General features: G+C 39.7%; 1 protein-coding gene across 6 annotated transcripts in view; it reads left to right on the top strand.

Moving 5' to 3' along the window:
* Positions 1-805: 805 nt before the first annotated feature.
* The window catches only part of clcn2a (chloride channel, voltage-sensitive 2a), a 76,473-nt gene continuing 51,752 nt past the window's right edge, over positions 806-25,526 (top strand). For 4 of the 6 annotated variants that reach the window (XM_086078219.1, XM_086078210.1, XM_086078201.1 and 1 more), the window contains exon 1: positions 10,360-10,631. In XM_086078219.1, the coding sequence (XP_085934345.1) occupies positions 10,581-10,631 (51 nt within the window). In that variant the 5' untranslated portion in view covers positions 10,360-10,580. Of the gene's footprint in view, positions 1,335-10,359; positions 10,632-25,526 lie in introns of those variants that run through there. The other 2 variants (XM_086078194.1, XM_086078228.1) reach the window with 2 other exon arrangements.

Here is a 25,526-nt window from a genome sequence, read left to right as displayed (position 1 = left end):
TTTTAATTCTTTATTTTACTCTCTTCCAAGTCTAAATATCACTCTAAAACTGAGTCTATTTGGTCCCACTCTAAATAGAGTCAAATATACTCTACATAATTTACTGTGTACAGTATGTGTTATATTTTTTGTCCAATCAGATTTCAGCCTCTGTCTGTCAATCTAATTCAGTGATTCCCAACCAGTGCTGTCTTGTGTTGTGTCTGAAAATTATTACATTGAAAAAATATGTTGCTTGTTGAGACTGATGGATATAAACATTCGATCCTGTGTGCATGACTTACATGGATTATTATTATTTTTTTAGCAAAGAGTGAAAGGGATCTTTAACCAATAAGATTTCACATCTTTCCTCTCATCTGATAATGCCAGCATTTTTCTGTCGTCGTGATTGTTTGGTCAGAGCAAAACTTGTTGCAGCCAACTGCGATGATACCAAAAGACATCTGTAGCGATCTGCACACACCAATACATTTAATAACCAGCATATGATGTATTTATTGTTAAATTGTTAGATCTAAATATTGAAGTAGAAACGGTATGGTGTTTGCTTATAGTTTATATTATATAAATGTGACGTGATAAGGGGTGCATTTATTTATTAAATTCCCCACTGAAGAGAACCTATAGGTACCTAATGCCCTCCATTCCCACGCACCACTCTCCACACACTTCCCCAATGACATTGTGTGTGCATCGGAGAGAGAATGGGGAGATCAGCGAGGGAAAATATACACATAGTTTCCCACCTCCTCCTCCCCTCCCTTGTCTCTGCAGACAATGCAGAAATTAAGACAAATGCACGCAAGTGCTCCCCAGCGAATAACCGTGGTGACAGCATTGCTGCACGCATGGAGAAAGCTGCAGGACGCGGCACCGGCGCTACCCGCATTGCATCACGGACACGACTCCCGGAACCCCGCTGTCTTCTTCCTCCTACATCAGCCGTAGCCGGCCTAATAGGACGACTTTTTGTCTTCGCCTGGGAGGCTCATTACAGCACACAAACGCATAATCGCCGTTGCTGATATAGATCCAAACTGCTCGCTTGTGTGCGCCAAACCAGCTAATTGCGCGCCGCGCGGGCAACTTTTTTTTTTTTTAGACCCACTGAATGGATTGCACATCTGCGTGGGGCCAGCGTTTGGCATCCACCCAGACCTCCCACGCGTGTCATTTGCAGCCGAGTCACGTTATCGATTAAGGAGAGCGGCAGCCACACACAACCTGTGGCTGCGCGCGTCCTTGGCTCAACTTCTTCCTGCGAGGTGCAATGGAGCAACGCAGCTGACGATTTGGAAGCGCCTGGAGGAGAAAAGTCGCCCAGGGGAAAGGTGAGTATGTTACGTCCGACTCCTTTCTATAGCTCTAAACTGTCAAAAATTTGATCTCTGCTCAACTGTCCACGTTTTTGCTCAAGGGCAAATGCTGCCAGAAGGTCTTGTTGGATGCGAGTGTGATATTTGTGGTACTTTGGTTACTTCCATCCCCTCTGGGTGCTTATTCTTACTTTGATTGAGATAAACTTGCAGACTTTCTGTCATGGTGTAAACAAAAGACACAGGTGGTTGCTGTGTAGCACATACTCCAATATATATATATATATATATATATATATATATATATATATATATATATATATATATATATATATATATAAAGTGAACATTGCTGCCTCAGAATCCTGTCTGGCATGCAACCCAAGAAAATGGCAATGACCCCGAGATGAAGGGAGCCATGAGAAACAACTGACATTGGTCCTGATCAATGACAAAACAATGGCACTGCTTTAGACACTGCAAAAACGTGCTGGGCATCCCCCACATAAGGCCCCAATCTCGTGGATGCTGACTGGTCCAAAGTAATGGGCCCCTGAGAGACGGCTGATATTGGTTTGTGTCAACAAGACATAAGGAAATCAGGATTTGTGAATCTCCCTAATGAGGCCGCCTACTAGCATGCTGTAGTACCTTTCGGTGAAATGCTTCAGAACGCCAATCCTGGCTGTCATGGTTATGCAGATGACACACAACTGTATTTATTGATGTCCCCAAATGGCAGCGGTTCAATTAATGTATAGTGTCACTGTCTAGAGCAAATTAACAACTGGATGAACCGACATTTCCTTCAGCTCAACCAAAACAAAACAGAAGTAATTGTTTTCTGCAATAAAGAAAAGAGGATTGCTGTTAGAAAACACCTAAAGTCACTATCTTTAGAAACCAGAGACCAAGTTTGAAATCTTGGGGTTCTGATAGACTCAGACCTGACTTTCAGCATCTGGACTCGCTCAAAAGAGGATCAGACAGTTGCAGCTCATTCAGAATGCTGCAGCTCAGGTTCTGACCAAAACAAAGAGATCAGAACGTATCACTAAAGACTTTCCACTAGCTCACAGTCAGCTGTAGTATAGATTTCAAAATTCTGCTACTGGTTTAAAAGTCACTAAATAATTTGGGTCCTGAATGCACGAAAGAAATGCTGATTAAATATGAACCCAGTAGGGTTCTGGTATCTGCAGACTTGGGTCAATTCGTAGAACCCAGAGTTCAAAGTAAACATGGTGAAGCTGTATTTAGCTGTTATGTTGCACACACATGGAATAAGATGCCAACAAAAGTGAAGTCAGCCCAGAGTGTAAATGCTTTTAAATCTAGGTTACAAACTTTGCTTTTTTTCCCTATACCTTTTAAGGTCTTCTAAACATTTGTAATAAATCAAAACATTTAAAGGGAAAACATCCCTTTAAATCTTTTAGAAAACTACTCTTATTTCTTTACTCTTAAATACTTTTAAAGTTTCTGTTTTAACGTTGTCTATGTTCTTTTAGTCATTTTATACTTTTGTTTTCTCTACTTTGTTTCTGAATGTCATTAAATGATGTTTTTGTTAATGTTTGTAGTTGTTGTTTGTGTAAAGCACATTGAGTTCTGGTTATGAAATGTGCTATAGAAATAAAACTGCCTTGTCTTGCTTATTGTCAAAAACACAGACAGTAAAATGAAGCAAGCTTATGATTCACAAATAGAAAAATTTAAAAAGTGGATGCAAAAAAAATCAGATATTGTTCATTAACTTATTTGTTCATTTAATAAAAGATATCTCTTATACATTCAAGTATGAACGATTGAAACACTCACCTCAGGTAGGCAGATGCAGTTTAATCTCGTCATCTAGCGGAAGGAGCATTTATTTCCCCCCCCCCCCGTCATATATATCGCTGGCATAGATAGAAGAACAAAGATACATTATTTTTGTTAAATAATCTTTTTTGATCCATTAAGTGAAATTGAATAATATTAATGTTTTGCAAAACACTGGTTGGGAATCACTGCAATAGTGTATGACATGGCGCCTTGTATATGTAGCACAACATTGACAGTGTCCAAGAAATATATGAATGATAATCAGATATTCACTTCATTTTCTGGCATCAGAGAACTGATTTGTGTTGGACTTTGTAGATTTCACTGAAAATAATTATTTAATTTAATTTAGATTAATTTCCAATTTGGCTAGAACGCTAGCAGAGGGTCACCTTCATGGTTTTCCTGGTCATGTGGTCATGGTGCTTACTGGCAAACAAAACGTATTGATCTTTGTTGTTATACACTAAGTATAGACATAACAGGTGACACTATCAGACAGTGGCTCTTCATGTGGATTGTACAACTCTACAGGGTTCTGCGGGGATGTTGAGATGTGGGTCAGTGTTCTGGTGCTCGGGGCTACAGAGCACCTAGTTCCTTGGCTGTCATGGCCACAATACTTCAGTCAGCCCGTTAGGGGCTAAAACGAAATCGGTGGCATTCCTCTAGGCAAAAAATAAATACAAATGACGCAACCTGCTTTAAAGGGGACAAATATGGAATACAGTATTGACTTTTTAATGGATTGCATAAAAATAGGTCTCTGGAATTTTTTCCTCGCAAGTGTGAAATTGAACTGCTACTAAATCTTTTGTCAGCTCTAGGTTGTGTGTGAGTAAGCCTTTCTGAATATCCCTTATTTACATAATAACCACCGCCACATTTGAGTTTCTCTCTCCACGACTCGGGTGCTAGACTGTCTGAAGATCCAAAGCCACTTTACAGCAATGTTTGGATGACACCGCGTGAAACACGAACCCATGTCAAATGTACACCTGATACATGAATACATGATGGGGTGTTTGACGACTTGTCTGCTGAAGTGTAGTGTATGATGTGCTGCCTCCATGAGTGAAAATGTGTTAGTTGGTTTTTTCACTTCACATCACAATCTGAGCTCAGCTTCCGCCAATAGAAGCCGCTTGCCTCTTTCAACTCGGCTTAAGTAGTGGCGTGTAAAGTGGCCTGTTATTTCACTCCATATAATTCTTGATCAATGGGGTATGTTAACGGAAGCGCGTGATAGACGTCGTGTATATAATTAGACCGACAAATGCATTAGTTGAAACTTTGTTTAAAGCTCAACACAGTTCAGACCCTAAAGTGCCTCAATATTAAAAATAAATTCACATTGTGACTGGCAGGGTGAGCACATGAAAGTGTTCATCTGCGAGTGGTCCCAGAGGGCCAGCTTGGTGCTCGTGTCCGTGGTCCCTACCTTTTTAAGATGAAACATTTTCATCTTCTATGCTGCAAAAGATCAGAGAGTTTCATGTGAAGGTTGTTTAATGTTATGCCATTTTCTCAGCTCTCCTCAACAGTTTTCAGTGCACTTTATCTAACTGTAAGTGTATGGAAAGCCCGCAATGATGAGCTGACTATATGTACAGAAAATGACATGGCCTTTAAGCGTTACGTCCTAAAGTGTGAGCTTTTACCTGCCGGATACAAGCTCCCTTGATGCGTTCATGTGCAAGAATGGGCAACCTTGACCTTGTGTGTGCTCAAGGGATGGTACCAATGAGCAGGGCACTTGTTTATAAAATATTGCCAAAGCGGAGGAACACATGCCCATTTAAACATCTTAATCAATTTTAGTATATGAAAGACACAACACATGATATAGAAAATGCTTTTTTGGGCTTTATTCTCCTGTTTACGTGTACGTCTTATTTGTTTTTTACACATCTGTGCACTTTGCATCTATATGTTTTCTTGATATCTGACACCCAAGTATGTTGTGAATGAGGGTGCAAACACAAGAGTGACATGATTCAAGGAGATTTGAGGCTGACTGTAAATCATGGAGCGTGGAGTTTCCTGAGACTTGTGAATGTTAAGAAGTCTGTGAGAGAAAAACGTCACACTTAATTGTGAAAATACCACAGACTGAGTGAGTCACATTAACATAGACATTTTTTTTATGATTGACATAGAAGCAAATCAAAATAAATAATTAATTAAATATATAACTCACCATTGCTCCATTATGATGATTGGTGTTGTTGAAATAGTGGGAGGGGGATCCCTGCGCTTTCAAAAAACTCCAAAGGCTTGTCCTTTAATGCCGATCGCTGGTACCACGTTTGAAGTGGAATTGCTTGCTTGTAAGGGATAACCCGGCTAATACACTGATAGCCGACTCACACTGCCTTTTAGTTCAGCTCAATAAATACATATCTTTTTCCTATACACATTTGACAGCTTGCTGGAAGTCACTTACCGTACTTCATGTGGCGATTCATGTTTTTTTCTTTTAGAGACATGTATCCCACTTTACGAGAAGCCCAAAAAATATAAATTAGGATGGATTACTTTTGGATTACTCCAATATTGAGTATGCTCATGAAGACAAAATAAAAATAAATATTACCACAATATATATTCTATACAATGTGCCCCTGCTATTTGCAGGTGATAGGGACCCGGGCAGCCTACAAATAGAAAAAATCCTTGTGTAATTAAAAAGCACGTAGGCTATTGATTGATTAATTGATTGATTGAAGGCCATATGCTGTTTTCCAACTGTCACTGAAAGCAACCACACATCACAGTTTGATAGATAGATAGATAGATAGATAGATAGATAGATAGATAGATAGATAGATAGATAGATAGATAGATAGATAGATAGATAGATAGATAGATAGATAGATAGATAGATAGATAGATAGATAGATAGATAGATAGATAGATAGATAGATAGATAGTCAGTCATCCAATGAGGATGACGATGTGTGACATCAACTGCAAAATGAACTTTTATCCCAGTCACAAGTTTAGCCGTGTATATGTTGTGTATGATGTTTAAATAGTGAATTGGTGAGAGGAAGATTTGTTTGGAAGGTGTAACTCACATTATGGTTGTAGGCTAGCAGGCTAGCTAGCAAGAAGCTACAACGCGTAGCATGCCGCTGGACTCTCAGCTCAAACTTTCGCTCCGAGTAAGTTCCAGTGAATACCGGTCATCTTTTCCCCCTCCCGTCTGTGAAGCTTTTTCAAACTGCCCGCGTGTGGAGGGCACGACTAGTCAATTCGTTCGTTCCCACCTCCCCGACATGTAGCAACGGTCCCACTCACGCGGGGCGTGCACGCGCTCTTTCGCACTCTGTCCTTCTCTCTCTCTCTCTCTCTCTCTCTCTCTCTCTCTCTCTCTCTCTCTCTCTCTCTCTCTCTCTCTCTCTCTCTCTCTCTCTCTCTCTCTCTCTCTCTCTCTCTCTCTCTCTCTCTCTTTCGCACTCTCTCTCATCGTAATTGTAATCCCTCAAAGTAATCCCCATTTTAAATAAATGTACATGTAACCTAATGACATGTTTTTTTTCCTGTAACTGTAATGGAATAGTGATTACGTACCGGCGGTACATGTATTCTGTTACTCCCCAAGCCTGCTTCTGATCATTCTTCCTACAACAAACCCTTATTTAGTGTTTTGTTATCGTCAAATAGTATCTAATAATAATAATAATGCATCAGATTCATATAGCGCTTCTCTAGACACTCAAAGACGCTTCACAATGGAATGGATACATTATTCATGCCCTCACACATTCACACTGTGGTGGCGGTAAGCTACTTAAGTAGCTACAGCTGCCTTGGAGCAGGCTGACGGAAGCATGGCTGCCAGTGTGCGCCTACGGCCCCTCCGACCACCACGGCTGACCTTCTGGACCTACTGAACGACCGTCTCTACACCCTGAGCCACGGCCGCCATCTAAGATAATTGTAGGGCTCAGCATGTTAATCGATTCACTGACCCATAAAAGACATTAAGATTCATTGTGAATCGCTCCATCCAGGAAGCTAACAACTGGGCTGGGACCCATGAATTTAATGATCTTAACAATGCAATTTCCCATACATTTAGGCTCAGCGTATTGTGGACCACACTGCATTCTGTTTGCCTTTTGGCTGTGTTGTTTACTTTAATGGAAAATAGAAAAGTCAGCCTGTAGGAAAAACATTTTTAAGTTGTATGTTGACTTAAGATAAGGTTCTAGCCAGGTCCCAAATAACATTTTCAGATAAAGAAATAACATTAGAAGAAAGAGGGAACTAAGGATCCTCGCCAAGAATAGAAAGTTGATTTTTCCAAAAAGTAACAATTTGGTCCATTTTGAAGGAGCTCCACTTCTCTGTCTTTCTCTGACTCTTCCAGTCTCTCTGGATCTTGCCATTCTGTAGATTGTTAAACAACAGCTCAGTAGTGCAAAAAGTACTAAAACATTGAACAAATTGACATGAATTAAAAAAGTTCAGAGAAGGTCCAATTGAATCCAATGAAATTTCACCCGAAAGCTGAATATCCCTAACTTTTAGTCGGTAGCATATACATATATCCTAGCAAGAATATACGTGTGTGTGTATATAATGTATGTATACCCACCCCGTTTTCCTTTCACAGTGATTGAATATTCATGACTATTTCCTGGGTTGTTACCAAGGTCCAATGTGTGAACTGACGGGATGTGTTAAATTAATCGTTTCAATTGCCAGAAAGACTTATTTAAAAATGCAGATGAGCAAGAAAATAAAGTAGCTGGAACATATTCCTACCATCCGTCACAGCCACTGTTTACTTTTCCTCAATTTTAGAGTGTTTACAAATGGATACACTCCATTGGCTTTAGTCATGAGGCCGGGATGATTCATCAGGGGGAGTACTCAGCCAGCGAGAACAGTTTTATTCTATTTGACTTTGGGAGAGAGATGAATTGGGATGAATTTATATTGCTGAATTTGAAATGAAACAACCATCCATTCTTTAAACCTGTACGCAATTGACGATCGCAAATCCTTTTATGTGTGGTCAACACTGAGTCTTGCTGAGCCTCAGACTTTAGGATTTTTAGGAGATTCACTTTGTGCTGCTGTCCTCATTTCTTACCGCCAGTCCCGCCGCCACTGGTATGACGTTTTTCTTAATAGGTGAAGCCAGCGAGGCTAACTGCTGTTCGCACAGACGTATGAAGACTGTCGCCTTATTGGCCGGACATTTCTCTGCTACATAAAGCGTGATAGTCCGGTCAATTACAGTATCTTTCTTTTGTTTTGACCATTCATAGCAACGGATGAAAATGTCCTCACTGGCATGCGCATCGTTTTGACCTGTGGGCAATTTTAAGAGAACAGGATAAATTGTAGCTTCCTTCCATGCATTTGTCCAACGGTGTCACCATGTTTGCTTTGTTTATTTCACCTGGCCTCAGCGCTTCTTGTTTTCTTCACAGTCGCATATTCTACCCCCAAACACACTGTTACTGTATTTTGTGTTTGGGCCGCTCAAGCAGTGGTGCGTCTCGGAGCAAATCCGTGGGCTTGGGTCAAGGTGGATTCTCAGGGTTGTGAATTTACAAGTACTGCGAGAATTCAGCTTGCAGGCATGGTTAACAATAATTAATAATAATAAATATCAATATGCAATACTGAATTTCTTTAAACCTCTGCCTCTGTTGACATTTTGTAATGATCACTACTTCAACGTTTCTATAAAATTACATGTCCTATCACCGGTGAGCTATTTTTAGCACAGGCCTGCGGGCTTCTCATGTGGTCCTTGGTTGCTGACCTCTGCTTTAGAATTATATGACTTGAGTCAAAGTAAAAAGTAGTCCCAATATAATTACTCATGCAACTCAAGTACTAGTGAGTAACTTTACATTTATTTTTGAATGAAAGCATGAACTATCAAAAATTACTTAAGTAAATGTAGTATGTTACTATCCACCTCATTTGATTAGTGATTAGTTTAGGGCTAATCGATTTTGAACCGTAACAGGCTTTTCTGGTTAAAACTATTTTAAAAATGTTCAAATCGATACCTTCGATTTTCAAAACCGCATCATCTTTGTTTTATTCAAGTCACCATAGTTTCCTCTGCATTTCCGCTTCCTCCCACGAGTCTTAAACAACAAGGCGATTCAGCTACGTTTACCCATGCAAGTGAACAATTAGTTGATAAATTGGGCAAAAGTAGATCGGTAATGTGGAAATGGTATGGTTTCAATGAAATGGACACAGACCAAAACAATCCCCAGTGCAAAGTGTGCTTGTGTGTGCCATTTTTGTTTTTACGAAGAGCACAGGAGCCTTGATGCCTATTGTAAAGATGAGATGTTCATAATCCCAATGGATCATTCTGTGTTTGTTACTTTCACTGGCATTAGGGATGCATATTTGTGTTTGTTTAGACAAGGTGATTGTCACCTTGCATATTATTATTTGCACTAATCATTGAGTGCAATCAGTAAACTGTTTAAGTAAGACCAGAGAGAAATGTGACTGTAGCACATCACCCTGAGAATGGCTTCCTACCTACCACACCTGACTGACTGAATTGACTGGCTGGCTGACTGGCTAGTTGCTTGGCAGACTGACTTGCTGACAGACTGTTTGGTTTACAGACTGACTGACTACCTTTTCTCATGTTTGATTTGGTTTTAAATGGTATATGCATTTTCTTCTTTCATTATTTGTTTAATTAAGAACAGAGTTGAAGTCTGCTGTATAAGTAAACTGCTCTTAATCCCAAGGGATTGTTCTGTGTGTATTAACAGTTAAATTCACTGGTACTTTGAGTTCAAAGAAAAATTACGTTTAAATGAAATATATTCAAAATACTTTATTTGTCATATTTAGTTTACAAAGAAATCGTAATTGTTATCGGAATATCGAGTGTGAGGGAAAATCCTGATTTTCTTGTTGCAAAATCGAACATCCCTCGAGTAGTTGACTTCAAGCTTTAAATTTGACTCATCGACTAGTCGACTAATCGGTTCAGTTTATACTTTGGATCATACATACACAATACACAATACACATAGCTAATTTGCAATCTGTGTGCCTAAATTCAACATCTACAGTATCCCTATCTCGCCTCGAATACATCTTATCCAAAACAGTAGCCAGGAAGTCAAGCACATAAACCACACACATATTGCCACTTGTGTAGCACAACACCGAGGCTGAGTGGTGGAGGGGGAGGTGATGTTAGGCAGTGGAGCTGCAGGACCTGAGTGTGTGTAGCCTCTCACGCACGGACTACGGCAGCTCGACGTCGCCTGGCATCATGATCCGCGGTGAGGATTTCGCGTATGAGACCTGTTACTCCAAGCTCACGCCATGTCGGCCGGGGGTGTGTGTTAATTAACTAACAGACTCCTCGCGCTCCGGAGGGGTCTCTGGGTGCTTTGTCCTAATGAGGATACCGCGGCCATGGTGAAGGGCAAGACAGAGAACCGGACGTTGCAGTACCAGCAAACTTTGGTGAGTTGGCGATGAGGTAACGCACGGTGTTTTTCTGTCATGCGTGCAGATTGAAGCTTTTATTGCATAGGTGGTACTGTGTGTTTATTAGAGGTGGGGAGCCTCTGCCTTCTGCCAGCTTCTGAATGATCATTCCTCTAAAATATGTGTTTCTACTTTTATTGTCCTCTTCCTGCTTGCAATTCACCTTGAGCCACAGGTGTCGTGTCCCTATGCCACCCTATCGATGTGATTAATTCCTCTTCATTTAGATTGCAGCCTTCCATGTCAAATGAGTTTTCTGGCCTTAAATGAAAGGCAATTGGAGTAGGGTGATTACTTTACCTAATGGCCCATTGATTGAAATATCGCCGAAGTATTAAGAGCAGAGTCTGACACCAACTGTTTTATAACCCTTTTATCCATCTTCGGACCCCCCCCCGATCCTCGGTATTTCTCTGCCCTCCTTCCTTTTTAACCCAAAGAGGAGTGTTTCTGAATATTAATTGACTCATGCAGCAGTTTTCCCCCCCACTCGTGTAGTAGGACTGACAGCCATGCCCTGGAGCACTGCAAGGGGGGATCAAACCTATGGAGATGTGGAGGCAGACTGTCACTCAATAGTGGATTCATTCTAATCTAGACTGCAGTTGTGTTTCTACATTTAGACATCCGTAGTCCATGCATTGCATTGCGCTTTATTTCTTGCATGAGTTTGGCCCGTGTGGCACAGCGGTGCTTCTTCAGCTCATACTGGCGTCAAAGATCGATGGCGCGCCCGGTATCTCTGCGTTCAAAATCAATAGTAATGTAAGATTGGTCTCTCTGTGGATTGGAATGCGCCGTCTGCGACATTGTCACCTCCTTTTCTGGCCGTAACACTCGGATCAATGACTCTACCGTTTGCTTGTAGCATCCGAGTCCATTAAACCCCAAGGATAGAGGCATGAGTTTGGATGTGAAGGTGATTGTACTGGACTGAGACGCATTCTCTTGACTGACTACGTTGGGAAAATCAATAATCGTATCTATTTTTTATCTTTACAAACACTAAAAATATGTTTATACACAACAATGAACCTCCGTTTATTGCGGGGGATACATTTCAGACCTACACATATAGAAAGACCTTATTATGTCATACAATATCACTCTAAAAACTGCTGGGTCAAAAGGAACCCCAAATGGTGAAATAGCTAATCCAGCGCTCGGTCCAATAGGGACTAAGCTGATGCTAGGTTATTTATATCTAGCGCTTTGGGTGGCCAGCACATTGGGTCAAGATTTTGATCCAACAAGGGGCAAAAACTACACATAATGATGAGATAAAGCTACCAAGAAATGGGTTACCAGGTTATCAGTAGAGCTTTTCTTCAAAAGGGTGCTATTACCAACGTTTTTAAGAGGAAGAATTTTACCCTGTCTGGGGTCACCACAATATGTCACTCGTATGATGTATTTAGCACAGGCTTTACATTGAATGCTCTTTCTGACACATTGATTCCAGGGATGGGCCATCTGTCCTGACCGGGATTTGAACCCTGATCCCTCTGTCCACATTCAGCGGTGTTACTTGTTGAATTCCGTCCGAACCTTTGCTGGATCTTTTTCTTGAATGTCTACTCTACTAACATTAACTATCAGAAGACTGTATATTCTCTTGGAGCCTCAACTTCAGTACTTCAGTGCACAAAATGGTGACCAGCTTTAGTTCTTCAGCCCCCCCCCCCCAAATTCAATCTTCAACCCTAATCTTCTGGGTCAAAAATAATTAACAGAATAGCCTAACTGAGATACTTTTTTCAGATGTTTACTGCTCCCCACCCTTATAGGCCTTGAGGGTGCTCCAAAGGTTCTTAAGAGGGTTGAGGTCAAAGTAGGATGGGAACCACACCATGAGCTTCTCATCTTTGATACCTATAGCAGACGATAATGCAGTGGTAGTCCTCCCCTCATAAGGTTGTTCAATGATTAGTGCCGTTTAACACTGGATGGTCCAGAAGGACGGAGTAGTACAGAGGTGTCCAAACATTTTCTTTCAAAGGCCGCATACAGAGAAATTGAAAGAAGTAAAGGCCATTTAGACATTCTTCACCTCAATTTGTAAAAACAAAACAAAAAAACTGTGTAAGAAAAGTTTTTAACACGCTCTTTGATAATGTGAAGAAGGAAAATAAAATAAATCAACTTGAGCTCTTTTGGGGGGGGTCTGGGTTCATTCAAACGGTCACCAAACATTCAGCACAACAGTTTTAATGTATTTTCTTGTCACGACAACAAGTTAGAATTTTCCTGCGACAAGAAAAAAACCTTTAAACTGTTGGCAAAAGTCTGGCCTTGAAGGAACCGTGATGAAAAATTGACATTCGCTACCTTCACAAAACTTTGCCCCCTCAGTGGGATACGGGGAGGTTCACTAGAAAACAATCAAATTCTACACTATACATACATGTCATACCTTTGATACATTTTTACTGTTATGATCCACTATTTAAGAAAAACACATTTGAGTGCAATTTAAGTTTTTTTTTATTTTTTTTTTAATACTGTTGTAATTGGTAGATCTACTGTCATCGACTCTTTAGGAAAACCGGAGAAAAACAGTAAAAAAAAAAAATGTTTTACCATTGTACGTAATTGCATTTTAGTGTTACAAAAAATATCTGTACTTCTGCTAAAGTAGAGAGCGTGAAACCAAAGCAATTACATAACCTAACCTTCCGAACCTTTTTGGTAACCACACTAGATCAATCACCTTCCACATGGTCCACAAAGTTCTTAATTAATCCAAAATCAATGGAATTGATGCATATGCCCAAGCCTAGACCTTATGCTTTCAAGGTTGTGGCAGTAGTCATCAAATGTCCTCCCTCGGGCGAGACAAAGCATGTGTGTTTTCCCTCTTGGGAATCTGAGCGAAATGCACAGATTGATAACACATTTAAATCAGATAAGTGCAAGCCCACGCCGGCGGCCTCACGTTTTTCACAGTCTAAAATTGGATTGCAGTGTTGACGAAGCATCCTCAGAGTTTTGCTGTTTGCCGTCAAGATTCACAGCATTTTCAAGCTTGTATAACTTGGAATGGCCATGCTGAAACTATCACTGTAGTTGGGCAGAAGGCATACACAAAAAACAACAAAAAAAGATCCATTTTGATGTGTAATCCTGGAGGAAATCTCGACTATCGAATCTGATGTGTGATAGTGCGCCGCATCACTCCAGTATGTTTGCAGGAATCTTAAAAATAGAAGCAGCATCTGTTGGACAGCAGTGTTTGTTTACACCAGGAAAAATGTGTGCCATTTTAGCACAAATTTGTGCAGCTTTGCTGAGATATGAAGTGCATTATAAACAGAATTTCCAACTTAAGAAAGTAATTAATATATTAATTACGGGTGTCAAAATTAGTGCGTTAATTTTTAGTTAATTTAAAATTCCTTTAATACCACTAAAAAAAATGTGCGCGCGATTAAGGACCTTACTTGGAAAGCCTGTACTGGGGGAATTCCAATTGCAACGCAGCAGACACGTCCACGTCAACATTTAGCAGTAATAATAATAATAATAATAATAATAGTTAATAATAATGCATATATTTGTTGAGACTGGGGTCAAGTTGCATTTTACACTTATTAAAAATGTACAGAATTTCACAAGTTACTTCTTGTTAAAGATTAGATAGCTCTTAATGAAAAGAAAAATGCACTGAGCTATCACCAACGTCTTACAAATGCAATTATGCCATCTAGTGGCAGAAAAATGACCTCAACACAAATCTATATCACACTCGTTTTTTACAGTACAGGACATCTTTTTAATTATAACTCAATTTTATGACTTATTATGAAATTACTCTATCAATGACCAAAAGATGCAACCATATTTCAATTAGTTTAACATTTCCCCCCCTCTTTTATGTTAACAACTATATGAAAACTTTGGAAGAAATATTTTACTGTACATTTTATTGTACATTTAGAACAGATATAAAATTTGTGATTAATTGTGAGTTAACTATTGAAGTCATGCGATTAATTATGATTAAAAAATGTAATTGCCTGACAACCCAAATATTAATATTTCTATACACTGCAGGTCCAAATTCCGAATTAATGCCTGGATTATTTATTTATTTATTTATTTACATTCAAGTGACATATATGTGAATGTTATACATTGATGGAAAACGTGAACCTGATTAAATTGCATGTAAATAGCTACACAGATGTCAACCCGGACGTAAACATTAATACATTATTAATACAATATTAAATGTCGCATAGCATTCAGTTATTCATTTAGCCTGTGCCAACTCATTTCCAATTGTTTTAATTGAGCTCAAAATGAATTCTATGATTTGTTTCGAAATACATTATACATGTTTGAAGATAATTGCTGAAAACATTTGCAGCATCTGAGCACTATTGTTGTACTGTAATTGTGGAGATACTGTATAGCGTTTTGGTTTTCCAGATTTTTTTATTTTTTTCACGTGGTTAAAGCAAGGCCTAGTGACGCACTATGGAACCTGGACTCACACCAGGCTACATAGTAAGAACTGATTGTCTGTTTGCATCAGTGGTTGCAATTTACAGTTAGCTAGCTAGCTATTCTGTGGGCGACAGCGGGAAGTAGCATCCATTTATTTTTTAGGCTAGGCAGGATTTCGTGAATTCAGCGAGCATGGCCACAGCGGAGTGGAGAAAACTGCCTGATTTTAACATTATGGCAGAAATACTGGACGAGTCACAGAAAGGCAGAAATGTAGACAGTGTTTAAACACCTGTTGTGAATTTTGAAATTCAACTGCTTGTTAGAAAACAGCAATTTGTGCAAAAAGTGCTGAAATATAAACAGTTGGACATGTGCATTCAAAAGTGTAACAAAGGTCAAATTAAGTTCACTTGTAAAAGTTATAGTGCATTTTAGGTTCATCCTGTGTCCCTTGCTTTTTGTGAGTCCTGTATACAAACCGAGACATCTGTGAGCAAAACTGGTGGTCTCAGGTTCTTTTGAGGGACCTGAGCGCAAGTGAGACATTTTTCCTGTGAGTGACAGCAGGAGAGCCACCAGGGATAGCTTCACGGGTCACTGGCTTCTTCACTGCTGTCAGACGCAGTGCATGCTGGGACCGTAGGCAGTGGCGATCTGCCTTGTAAGGATTCCACGTGGGATGGGACAGGTGGGCAGAGATTGGGACTTGGTGTCAAAACACTGCTGCTGCCTTCAATCTGATTTTTTTTTTCTCTCCAGAAGTGTGGGAGGTATAACCATGTCCTGTTTTGTTACATTTTTGACACGTGTGGGCATGTATGCTCTATATGTATTTATTTGTGTACTTTAAATGCACCATCCATAGCATTGAGCGTGATGGGATTAAATATAAAGATGACAATGCCAAGTTTTGATTGAGACTCTCAGATAAATATCAATTTATGATAGTGTGTTTATTATTTTGCCTCAGGTTTTCCATAATTTTTATATTTTTCATGTACACTATATCGCTGGCATCAGGCTGAAACCTCAAAAGTCACAATTTCGTGAATTTAATATATTTTTTCAAGAATCTATACTATTGCTCAGTCCATGTGTGGGTGCTATTTACAAATTAATGACAAATCTTAAGTGTTGAAAATGTCTCACGCTCTTGGATGATGTAGTGTTAACGGCTGAACAAATATGCAGTTTTTGGGGTCTTGTGAGAAGTGAGTATTTACAAGGTACAAGGTTTCAGCCCGACGTCAGCGATATTGTGACACCTCAAATTATAAAACAACAAAAACAAGACGGAGGCTGTGTCCGAATGTCCACCCTTCCATCCCATAACACGGGGGTCGGCAACCTGCAGTTCTCGAGCCACATGCTGCTCTTTAGCACCACCCTAATGGCTCCCTGAAGCTTTTTTTTTTTAAGTATAAAAATGGAAAAAAGTTTGGGGGGGGGAGAACATATATTTTGTTTAATTATGGTTTCTGTCGGATTACAAACCTTTTCCAGTGCTGTAAAAATAATATGAAATGAATAATACATTTCCACATTTCTGCCAACGAGATTTGTGTCATAGCTTGCGACCCACATTCCTATCAGCTCGGCATTGTGCCAGGCAGGTTCAAACTCTCCACAAAGACAGTGAAGGAAAAGGCCACTAAAATGGCAGACAACATCACCAATCTGCATTTTTTTCTGAAATGAATAAGAGAAGTAAACACAAATGCCATTCTTGATGCAAAACAGCGTCAACAATGTCCGTGGTTGTTCGCTGTTGGGATGACTATGTATGATGGTGACACGCGGTGAGAAGGCGAACTTCAAAATAAACCTTCAAGTACCAAAGAATACATGGACATCAATGCCTTGCTTTGATTTTATTTTGAAGTTGTTCCCGACAGCGCAGCTGTCATGGCAGCTGTCATGACTCGTCTCTTGTACCTGTCGTTTGGGGAAATATTCTGTATATCGTTGTCACAAACTGTTGCCACCATTATCAATTCCATCCTGAAATCATGTTCAACTGCTAATTAAGGACACTCAAAATAATAATAATAATAATTACGTCGACATTCAGCCGAGTGTCTTGTGGCAGAGAGACGCTCTAATATGATGCCATCTCATGGCGCCGTTTCAGCTCCTCTCAATATTCGCAAAATGATAAATCTCTGTAAGATCTCTATTTAGTGTAATAAGAATGTGTTTACACTGTATTTTATTTCCTTTATTGTAATATTTTCAATGAAAACAAATTAATTATTTCTGTATGTAGGTATATGTAGTATGCAGGTAATTCCTGCTTGCAATGCATTGTGGTCTATATTAACCAGTTGGGTAACTCATCAATGTTCACTACTTTTCCAAGTGCATTGTGGGTAGCTTTGAGTGCATTAAGTTTTTTTTTCTTCTTTTGGACATTTGGACATCCCTACAAAATGGCGTGACCCCTTAGTAGTGCACTATATGGGGAGTGGTGGGCACATTCGGACACTGCCGAAGAATGGGCTTTAGATGGCAAAATAATTTATTTAGAGATTCATTCATGGCTCACGTTGAATGTCAGTGCCTTTTTTTTTTTTTACATGGTGTTTGCTATTCACTCTATGAACTGCATTTTCTCACGATCGAGACTTGCACTTTTTACTACTTACCGCAACGCATACTCTGTTTATACCATACATATACTGTACATAATCTGTTTGAGTGAGAGGTATCTAAATTTGTCCAACTTCCAACACAATCAACATGACAAGCCAGGATTCACTGCCTAATTTTTATCTTCTACTCAGAAGCTGTACTGATCTTAAATCCAAAGCGATGTGATGCCACTCTCGACACAGGGGGGTCGTTATTGCGTAGATTTATAAACCTGAATTTAATCTCACAGACAACCTTGGTGAAGCCATCTTCCATGCCTACTTATTGAAAAAGGTACTTGATGAATGTATTTGTGTATGGCAGGAAACAAATATAAGCGAATGAGATTATAACATGTCTGTGACATGCTTTTGTCAAAAATAGCCTAATGATCAAGACATGTACACCTTACAAACTTTATTTCTTGAGTTTACCTGAATTTAGCTCATTTTTTATGCGCTGGCCAAATGGTGAGGCCGTTTTTTGTTCCAATGTAAGCAGTGAAGGCAGTTTGTGCCTGCTGGAAAAATAGAGCGTTCGTAACGGATAAAAGCATTTTCACTTTTGGATGCAGAACTTCATATGCCACATTGTGTGTATGTGGCACATTCCATATGAATACTGATTACTGTGCATATGCAGGACTCAAGAGGTTGGTATAAGTCCTTCCATGAGGTGTCAAGAGTGTTGACACGTGTAGGTGGGTGGGATTGAGCATATGTTTTCACCTTCACATACATGCCAGGGTGTGGTGCGTCTCAGTCAGAGCAGATGTTTGGAGGTGGCACGCTCATGTCCTTCTAACACCAGGGAGCTCAAGAATTGGCAACTGCAGGGATCAAAGTCACAAAACAGTCAGCGCGCACACACATTCACTGGCGACCTAGATTTACAACCTCGATTTTCTTAACACGCTAATTATGTTAAAACATGAAAGTTGTCATGTACAAACATGAAACTTATCATGTAAAAGTGTGAAAACGATCATGTTAAAACATGAATCTTATGTAAAAACGGGAAAAAGATCATGTAAATACGTGAAACATCGCGTTGAAGCAGTAGTGTTAGCGAGAGGAACGGCGTCTGCAGAATGGATAACGCAGTTCATTTAAATGATTTGATTAAGTTCTATTTCATGCTTGGTTTAAGACATGGCGAGATTTTACAATTATGAAGCACTGTCGATGGCGTTGTAATACGTATGCGTACTCTCAGACGGAATTTAAAGTGCATGGGACTGTACAGGAGGAAGAATAAGTTTGGAGGTAGCGTCATTTATCATGGATCAGCTGGAGGGGCACGGACGGCGTCACGGCTACAAGCTATGTTTCACGCTTTTACATGATAAGTTGCACATTTTCACACGATAAGTTTCATGTTTTAATATAATAATTATCATGTTAAAATGTGAAATTATCAATGTTAAAATGTGAAATTGATCATGTTAAAACGGGAAAATGATCATGTTAAATCGTGATATGGGTCTTATTTGTGTTTTTTTCCTGGTGTGGCAGCAATACGCTTCCGTAACTTTGTACTACTTTCAGTACATGTATGTGAATGTTGTATTTTTCATTTTCGGTCCAATCAGATTTCAGCCTCTATGTGTTGCCATGGCAACCTAATCTGCCCAGAACCTTGAGAATCAGTAGAGCTGGTAGTGTAACTTAAGCTATATTAGCAATGAGGCTGTTTCTATAACCTTTCAGATTTCAAAGTCATCCTCACAGGGCCAGAACTCTGGCCTTTGATGACGACATTTTTATGTGCAGCAAGCTAAAGTTAGACTAGCAAAACACACCTGTAGCGATCTGCACACTCTAATACATTAGTAAGAGTGAGTGTGATATATTTTATTTACATTTCTTTAGTTTTTGTCATGAATTGGTTGTGAAGTGCTGCAGATAATGCCAGATAACGTACGTAGCACGGTTGCATACTGTTATATTGTGGGGGGTTGTATTGCATTGCATTAATGGTTTTGATAATTACAATGTGATGCTATTAAGAGGCAATTAAGATGGTCTCTAATGAAGGCCCACGTACCAAATGCACAAACCCCTAGTGTGCAAGCGCACACACATTTACACACTCCACGGTTCTGCAGCACCACTGGAATACCGCAAAGTCTATAGGTTGGCAGTTATTATTAAATCCAGCCAATGTGTGCGCATAGATTTCTATCATGACATTTCAGCACTGAGAAGATCTTCTCCCGATCCTCCAGAATGGCCCGGGCTGATTAATATTTAAAGCCACACTGCTGCAACATCTTTATGTAAAACATGCTATAGTGGTGCAGTGGGACCACTTAATATTCCATTATCTACCTCGGACAATGCACGGGAAAGATAGACGCAAGACAAATTGAATGTTTAGTATGAAAAATGGTATGATCTGGCTGCAGATTGCTTCCTGATTGTACTAGAAGCGCATGTGCTGCAATCTCTCCATCCACACTCACAAGCGTGAGATCAGCTGCTTTTGGTGTTGTTTGTTTCAAAAAGTCACAGCAGCTTTGCAGCTTTCTTCCAGGTGTCAAACTGAAGCTTCGGTTTAGGTGGACCAAGCATGCTACAAATTTTCCTGCACTGCTACTACATGAAAATGTAAAGAAAATGTTGTAGAAATAAACAAAAGTGTAGTTTGCTTATCCCCAGTGCAAATAAATTAGCCCTTAGATTGTTCATATTTTCAGCTACCAGTGCTTATTTGCACTTCTTCATACGGCACTCTTATAATCATTGTCTATTTATGGTAAAGCTCAGGACTGAACATGAGTCAGCAATTTGGGGTACGAGTATATTGTCATTGTGCACCTTGTCCTTTCCGTGCGCCTGCTGCAACACCAATTTCCCCTGTAAGGGACAATAAGATTCCGATTCTAACTGCCTTGCACTCTGGCCACATGCTTGTAGACAAACACATTGCAGCTCAGCCTCTGGCAAGTATGATAAAAATGCCATTTCCAGAGTTTTTTTTTTTAACCTACCAGGCTCATCAGATGGAGCCAAATGTCATCATGAGGGTATTTATATAACACATTTGAATCTGTTACGTGTTGTCTACACTGTTCATTTCCTAAAATGAATCCAAACTATTGACGTTGTGGCTAATTAAAGATTCAAAAATTCCATTGGTGCAAAAGTGTGAATGTGCTCTGTTATTGTGTGTCTCGTGTCTACTCCACCTCTTGCCTAAAAATATCAGCTGTGATAGGCTCGAGCTCGCATGTAACCACAATGAGGAGTGGGATGGAAAATAGATGGATGTGCGCTTCATCTCAAATGTCAGTACGTGTATTCGTGTTTACACAGCAGATAAGCAGTTTGTTTTGTTCGGTGGCTGAAACGGCAGCACTTGTCCTTGTCAAGGTTGTTGTTGTTTTACAGTCTTGACGCATGTACATTGTATGTCCATCTCGTGCACCGAAGCCTTCTCTTGTGGTGACCTTCCGTTCTTTATCCAAAGACACTCAAGGTAAAAGTGCTGTCTCTTTGCATTCCCCCCAGTCAGCACTCCTGTCCTTTTTTCCCACACCGCTGATTCATCTCAATATCAGGCCTAAAATAGATTTGGAAACTTACACTGGAAGATTACCATGAAATTGTAAATAATGGAAGCTCTGATGTTTGAGTTTAACATTCACCATTGACGCCCCAACCATATCAGGGAGGGGGAAAATATCACCTCAACACACCACACCACATGATAATCACTCAGGATGAAACATGAGATACCTGATGACCGGGCCTGTGCTGACTTCAAATTCATCCCATTTATCAGTATGTGTGTTGGGGTGGGGGGAAAAAAATCAATATTGCAATATTGTTGCGCTCTCTGTTGCAATAAATATATCGATACACTGACGGCGGTATCGATATTTTATGACAGCACACCAACGCGACGCAGATAATGGATTTACCCTGTCATTCAGACATGTCAATAAAGCTAGAAACGTACTCACTGTAACACACCGCCTACGCTAAGGCTAACTTAAAAAAATAAAGCTTTACCAAATAATACATTGACCAATAAAACAGCCTTGGTGAGCTTTTACTTTGAAGCTAGCCTGCGCGGCGACGTGACCGCCAGCTTGACTTCCCTTTTCGACATCTTAAATGTCAAAGTTTTTAATTGAAATTACATATTTTTTACCAACATTATCACAATGCCATCCCAAAAGTATATTTAAAAACTTGTTGTTGTTGCGCTAAGAAACCGCTATTTAATCACGGCGCCATTGTATGATACGGCGCAAGTCTCCAACGTTAGTGGCTAGCAGCTAGTGTTAGCATGAGTGCCTGGCTGGTACGGTGGCCCTGAAGCGCAATACTTCTTTTTTAATATCTTTGACCTAGGCTACTTTGTAATTCACTCTCCATGTTTAAAGAAAGGGAATGTGCCTTAAATTGAACTTTGTCTTTTTCATTATTAAAAAAAAGAGAAGAAGATAATAGGACGTTGTCTTCATTTATTTTATAAAACACCTTTGCCAATAAATAAAAACATTCAACTCAAAATGTCACATATTGGGTTTTAGATTTTAGGAACACAGCTTAAATCCATTCATACCTTGTTATTTTATACAGAGACTAGGTATAAAATAAGAATATATCTGCCTCCTATTGCCCTTAAAGTTGTGTACCTAGATCCTAAACGACCATTTTAGACAATTTGAGTTGATTGTTTTGTTTTTTATTTAATGGGCAAAAGTTATTTTTTTGAAATAAATAAATGTATCTTGTTTTGCTTTGTTTTCTGATCCAAAAATGATTCGATCTGCGACTCAAATCTGTGATCTGATCCGAACCGTGACTTTTGTGATTCTTTGCTGTCACCGTCAGTACTTCATTTCTCCTGCCCTGTTTGTGGGGGCGCTAATCCCCTAAATGGCGGTAAAGTAGGCAGAAGCAGTGGCGAACAACGGGTTTCTAGACACTATTTGCAAAGAAGAACAGTCGGCAAATTTTCACTGTCACTCACATACTGAATAGCACGATATATCGCGGAGAACATTTCTGACAATATATCGAATACCGTAGATATCGTATATCGTGATATTATCGTTATCGTGGGCCACATATCGCCACAGTATCAAATCGTGAGTTGCCAGTAATGTCTTACCCCTAGTGTGTAGCCCGTTTAATCGTTCTGTTCAACGTCACAATGAATAATCGGTACATGTGAACCCCATTTAATCGACTATCATTCTGTTTAACGTCACAATCATGAAATCGTTGGATGGGTCAAACTCGCTGTTTACATAAGAATTTGTGATTATAAATCAGGTTTGCCATTTTTATTATTTTCTGAGCTGATTGGGGAAGGAAAATCGCTATTAACAAACCCCACATCAATAATTGATGAGACAATCAGTAGAAAACAGTTTTATTGGTATCTGCAGCCCTAATCCTGAGCAGTTATACTGTACTGTAGTGTGGGTGTCTTAAAGGGACAGTCAGTGATCTCTAGAGCCACATAGTGGTAAACTAAAAATTCATTCATTTTAAAAGACAACTGTTTATGTCAATAGTTCGCAAAAAAAGATGTTGTATCACATAAACATATATATTTATATATATATATATATATATATATATATATATATATATATAATTGTAGGTCTAGTACTCACTAATTATATTACATGGCTGTATTCTCACCTTACGAGAGCTGCCATGTTTCGCAGCCATCTTACTGCTACAGATGCCCAAAGGACAACTTCACAAATATAGTTAACCCGGGTGGTGCTTGCATGGAGTGTCGGACCCAATGGATCACGCAAAATAAGAATTGGTGGTCGGTTTGTGAAATGGGGACTCTCTGAGCCACCGTAGTGTGCATGCTCCTGCGTGCTTTTAATGCTATTCTTTGACCACTATATGGCGCTAAGGACTACACACTGGGTCTTTAAGAGTGATTTTATTCCCTCCGTGATCCACTTGATAGATGTTAAGATGGGTACATACACACATGTATACACTTTGTAGATCTGGAGAAAGCGTATGACAGGGTGCCCAGAGAGGAACTGTGGTTTTGTATGAGGAAGACTGGAGTGGCAGAGAAGTATGTTCAAGCGGTGTAGGACATGCATGAGGACTGTAAGGCAGTGGTGAGGTGTGCTGTAGGTGCGACGGAGGAGTTCAAAGTGGAAGTGGGACTACATCAGGGATCAGCTCTGAGCCCCTTCTTGTTCTCTATGGTAATGGACAGGATGATAGACGAGGTGAGACTCGGGAAAGGGTGGGGGCTGAAGGCTTGATTATCGGATGTCTGCTAAAGATGATCCCTCCCCGATCTGTTCGTAAAATGATCCAGGCTGATAATCATAAATATGAAATGGGTTACAGACTTACAGATAATTAGGACAAATTAGAATTTTTTTTCTCACCCTTCCAAGCAAAGTGAGCATAGGCCTGTTTCTCACCGGATTCTGAGACTGTGGTGTGAAACGGACTGATCAATTTAACAGTTGAGAAAATTCAGCAAATGCTTGATTATTTGATGTGGGGTGTGGTAAGATTGCTTTTTTTTACCCATTCTCCAATCTGCTTGGAAAAAGGTGCAGGCCGATAAAGATCAATTTTAAGATGGGTTCACGCTTAGAGATAATCAAGGAGAATTTGAAAATTGTCCCGATTATCATGTTTTGCTCAAATATATATATATATATTCTGAACGATTATCATGTGGAAATGTTGAGCCTGGTACACAACTACAGATATCAAGCAGAATTTAAAATATTTTTTTCCCCTCACCACTTCTGATCAATTATTGAATGATTATCCTGTGGTGTAGGGTGTTAAAAGGTGATTTTTTTGTTTGTTTGTTTGTAACGGCAACTTTTTGTTGCATCTCATTTGATTGAGGTGCTTTTATAACTTGTACGGTGATTGTTGTTTTGCCTTTTTTTGTTAGAATGCCATGTGTGTTTGACGACACGTAATTGCCCTTTGAAACCCGTTGCCAATATCACATCGGCAGGTTGCGAGCAACAAGCAGCCCTGACCCTTCCAGTCTTTTTCTGACAGGCTATCGTTCTCCCAGACTGATCCCTCAACCTCCGCGTCACTCTCCAGCCCCCTCCTCCATTCTTCAGCCATCGTGCTAACGAGATTGCATGTCGGCGCGTCTCCTTTTCGCTCTCTCGGCGTCACATTGCTGTCACATTCGGTCTGTTCAACAGCAGCGAGGTTCTTCTGTCTTTAACCCCCCTTAAGAGCTGTGAGTCATTGATAACTATTCAGAGCTGTAATGATGCAAATGTTGATGGTGAGATGAGTCCGTTTTGCTTCTCCTGCACTGATTGAATTTTCTTTCTCATCTCAGGAGGGTTTAGGGCCTAATTCATCTTGTTTCCATCACAGTCACGCCGCTATCATATGTAACGTCTGTTGTTGTAACAAGATAAAAGTAATGCCTTGACATGAGGAATACAGTGATGCTCTGACTAGATAAGTTTAATTTGTTCTATGAATGACTAAGCCTTTATCAAATGACTACCAAAATATATATATAAAAAAACAAAAAAAACATTTAATAAAAGGAGTAAGTCGCAAATATGTAGTGCCGAACGGTGAATCTGCGGGGGTCCACTCTAGTTCTTATTTTAAATCAAACTTACTCATAACCATATTTTGCCCTGATTTGAGATGTTTACTCTTGGTTAGATTGTGTTGTTTTGCAGCATTAGTCCTTTAAATATGGTTGAGAATCACACTTTGATAACATTGTGAAAATGTAATTAAAAAATATCCCTATTTCTTATATGAGATGGAAATCACA

Source organism: Leptonotus elevatus, chromosome 1 (assembly GCF_054856555.1).
Source record: "Leptonotus elevatus isolate MCC_2025b chromosome 1, RoL_Lele_1.0, whole genome shotgun sequence".
In the NCBI taxonomy this organism is placed as follows: domain Eukaryota; kingdom Metazoa; phylum Chordata; class Actinopteri; order Syngnathiformes; family Syngnathidae; genus Leptonotus; species Leptonotus elevatus.
Note: the sequence above shows the minus strand (reverse complement) of the source record. Positions and strands in the feature narration are given on the sequence as shown.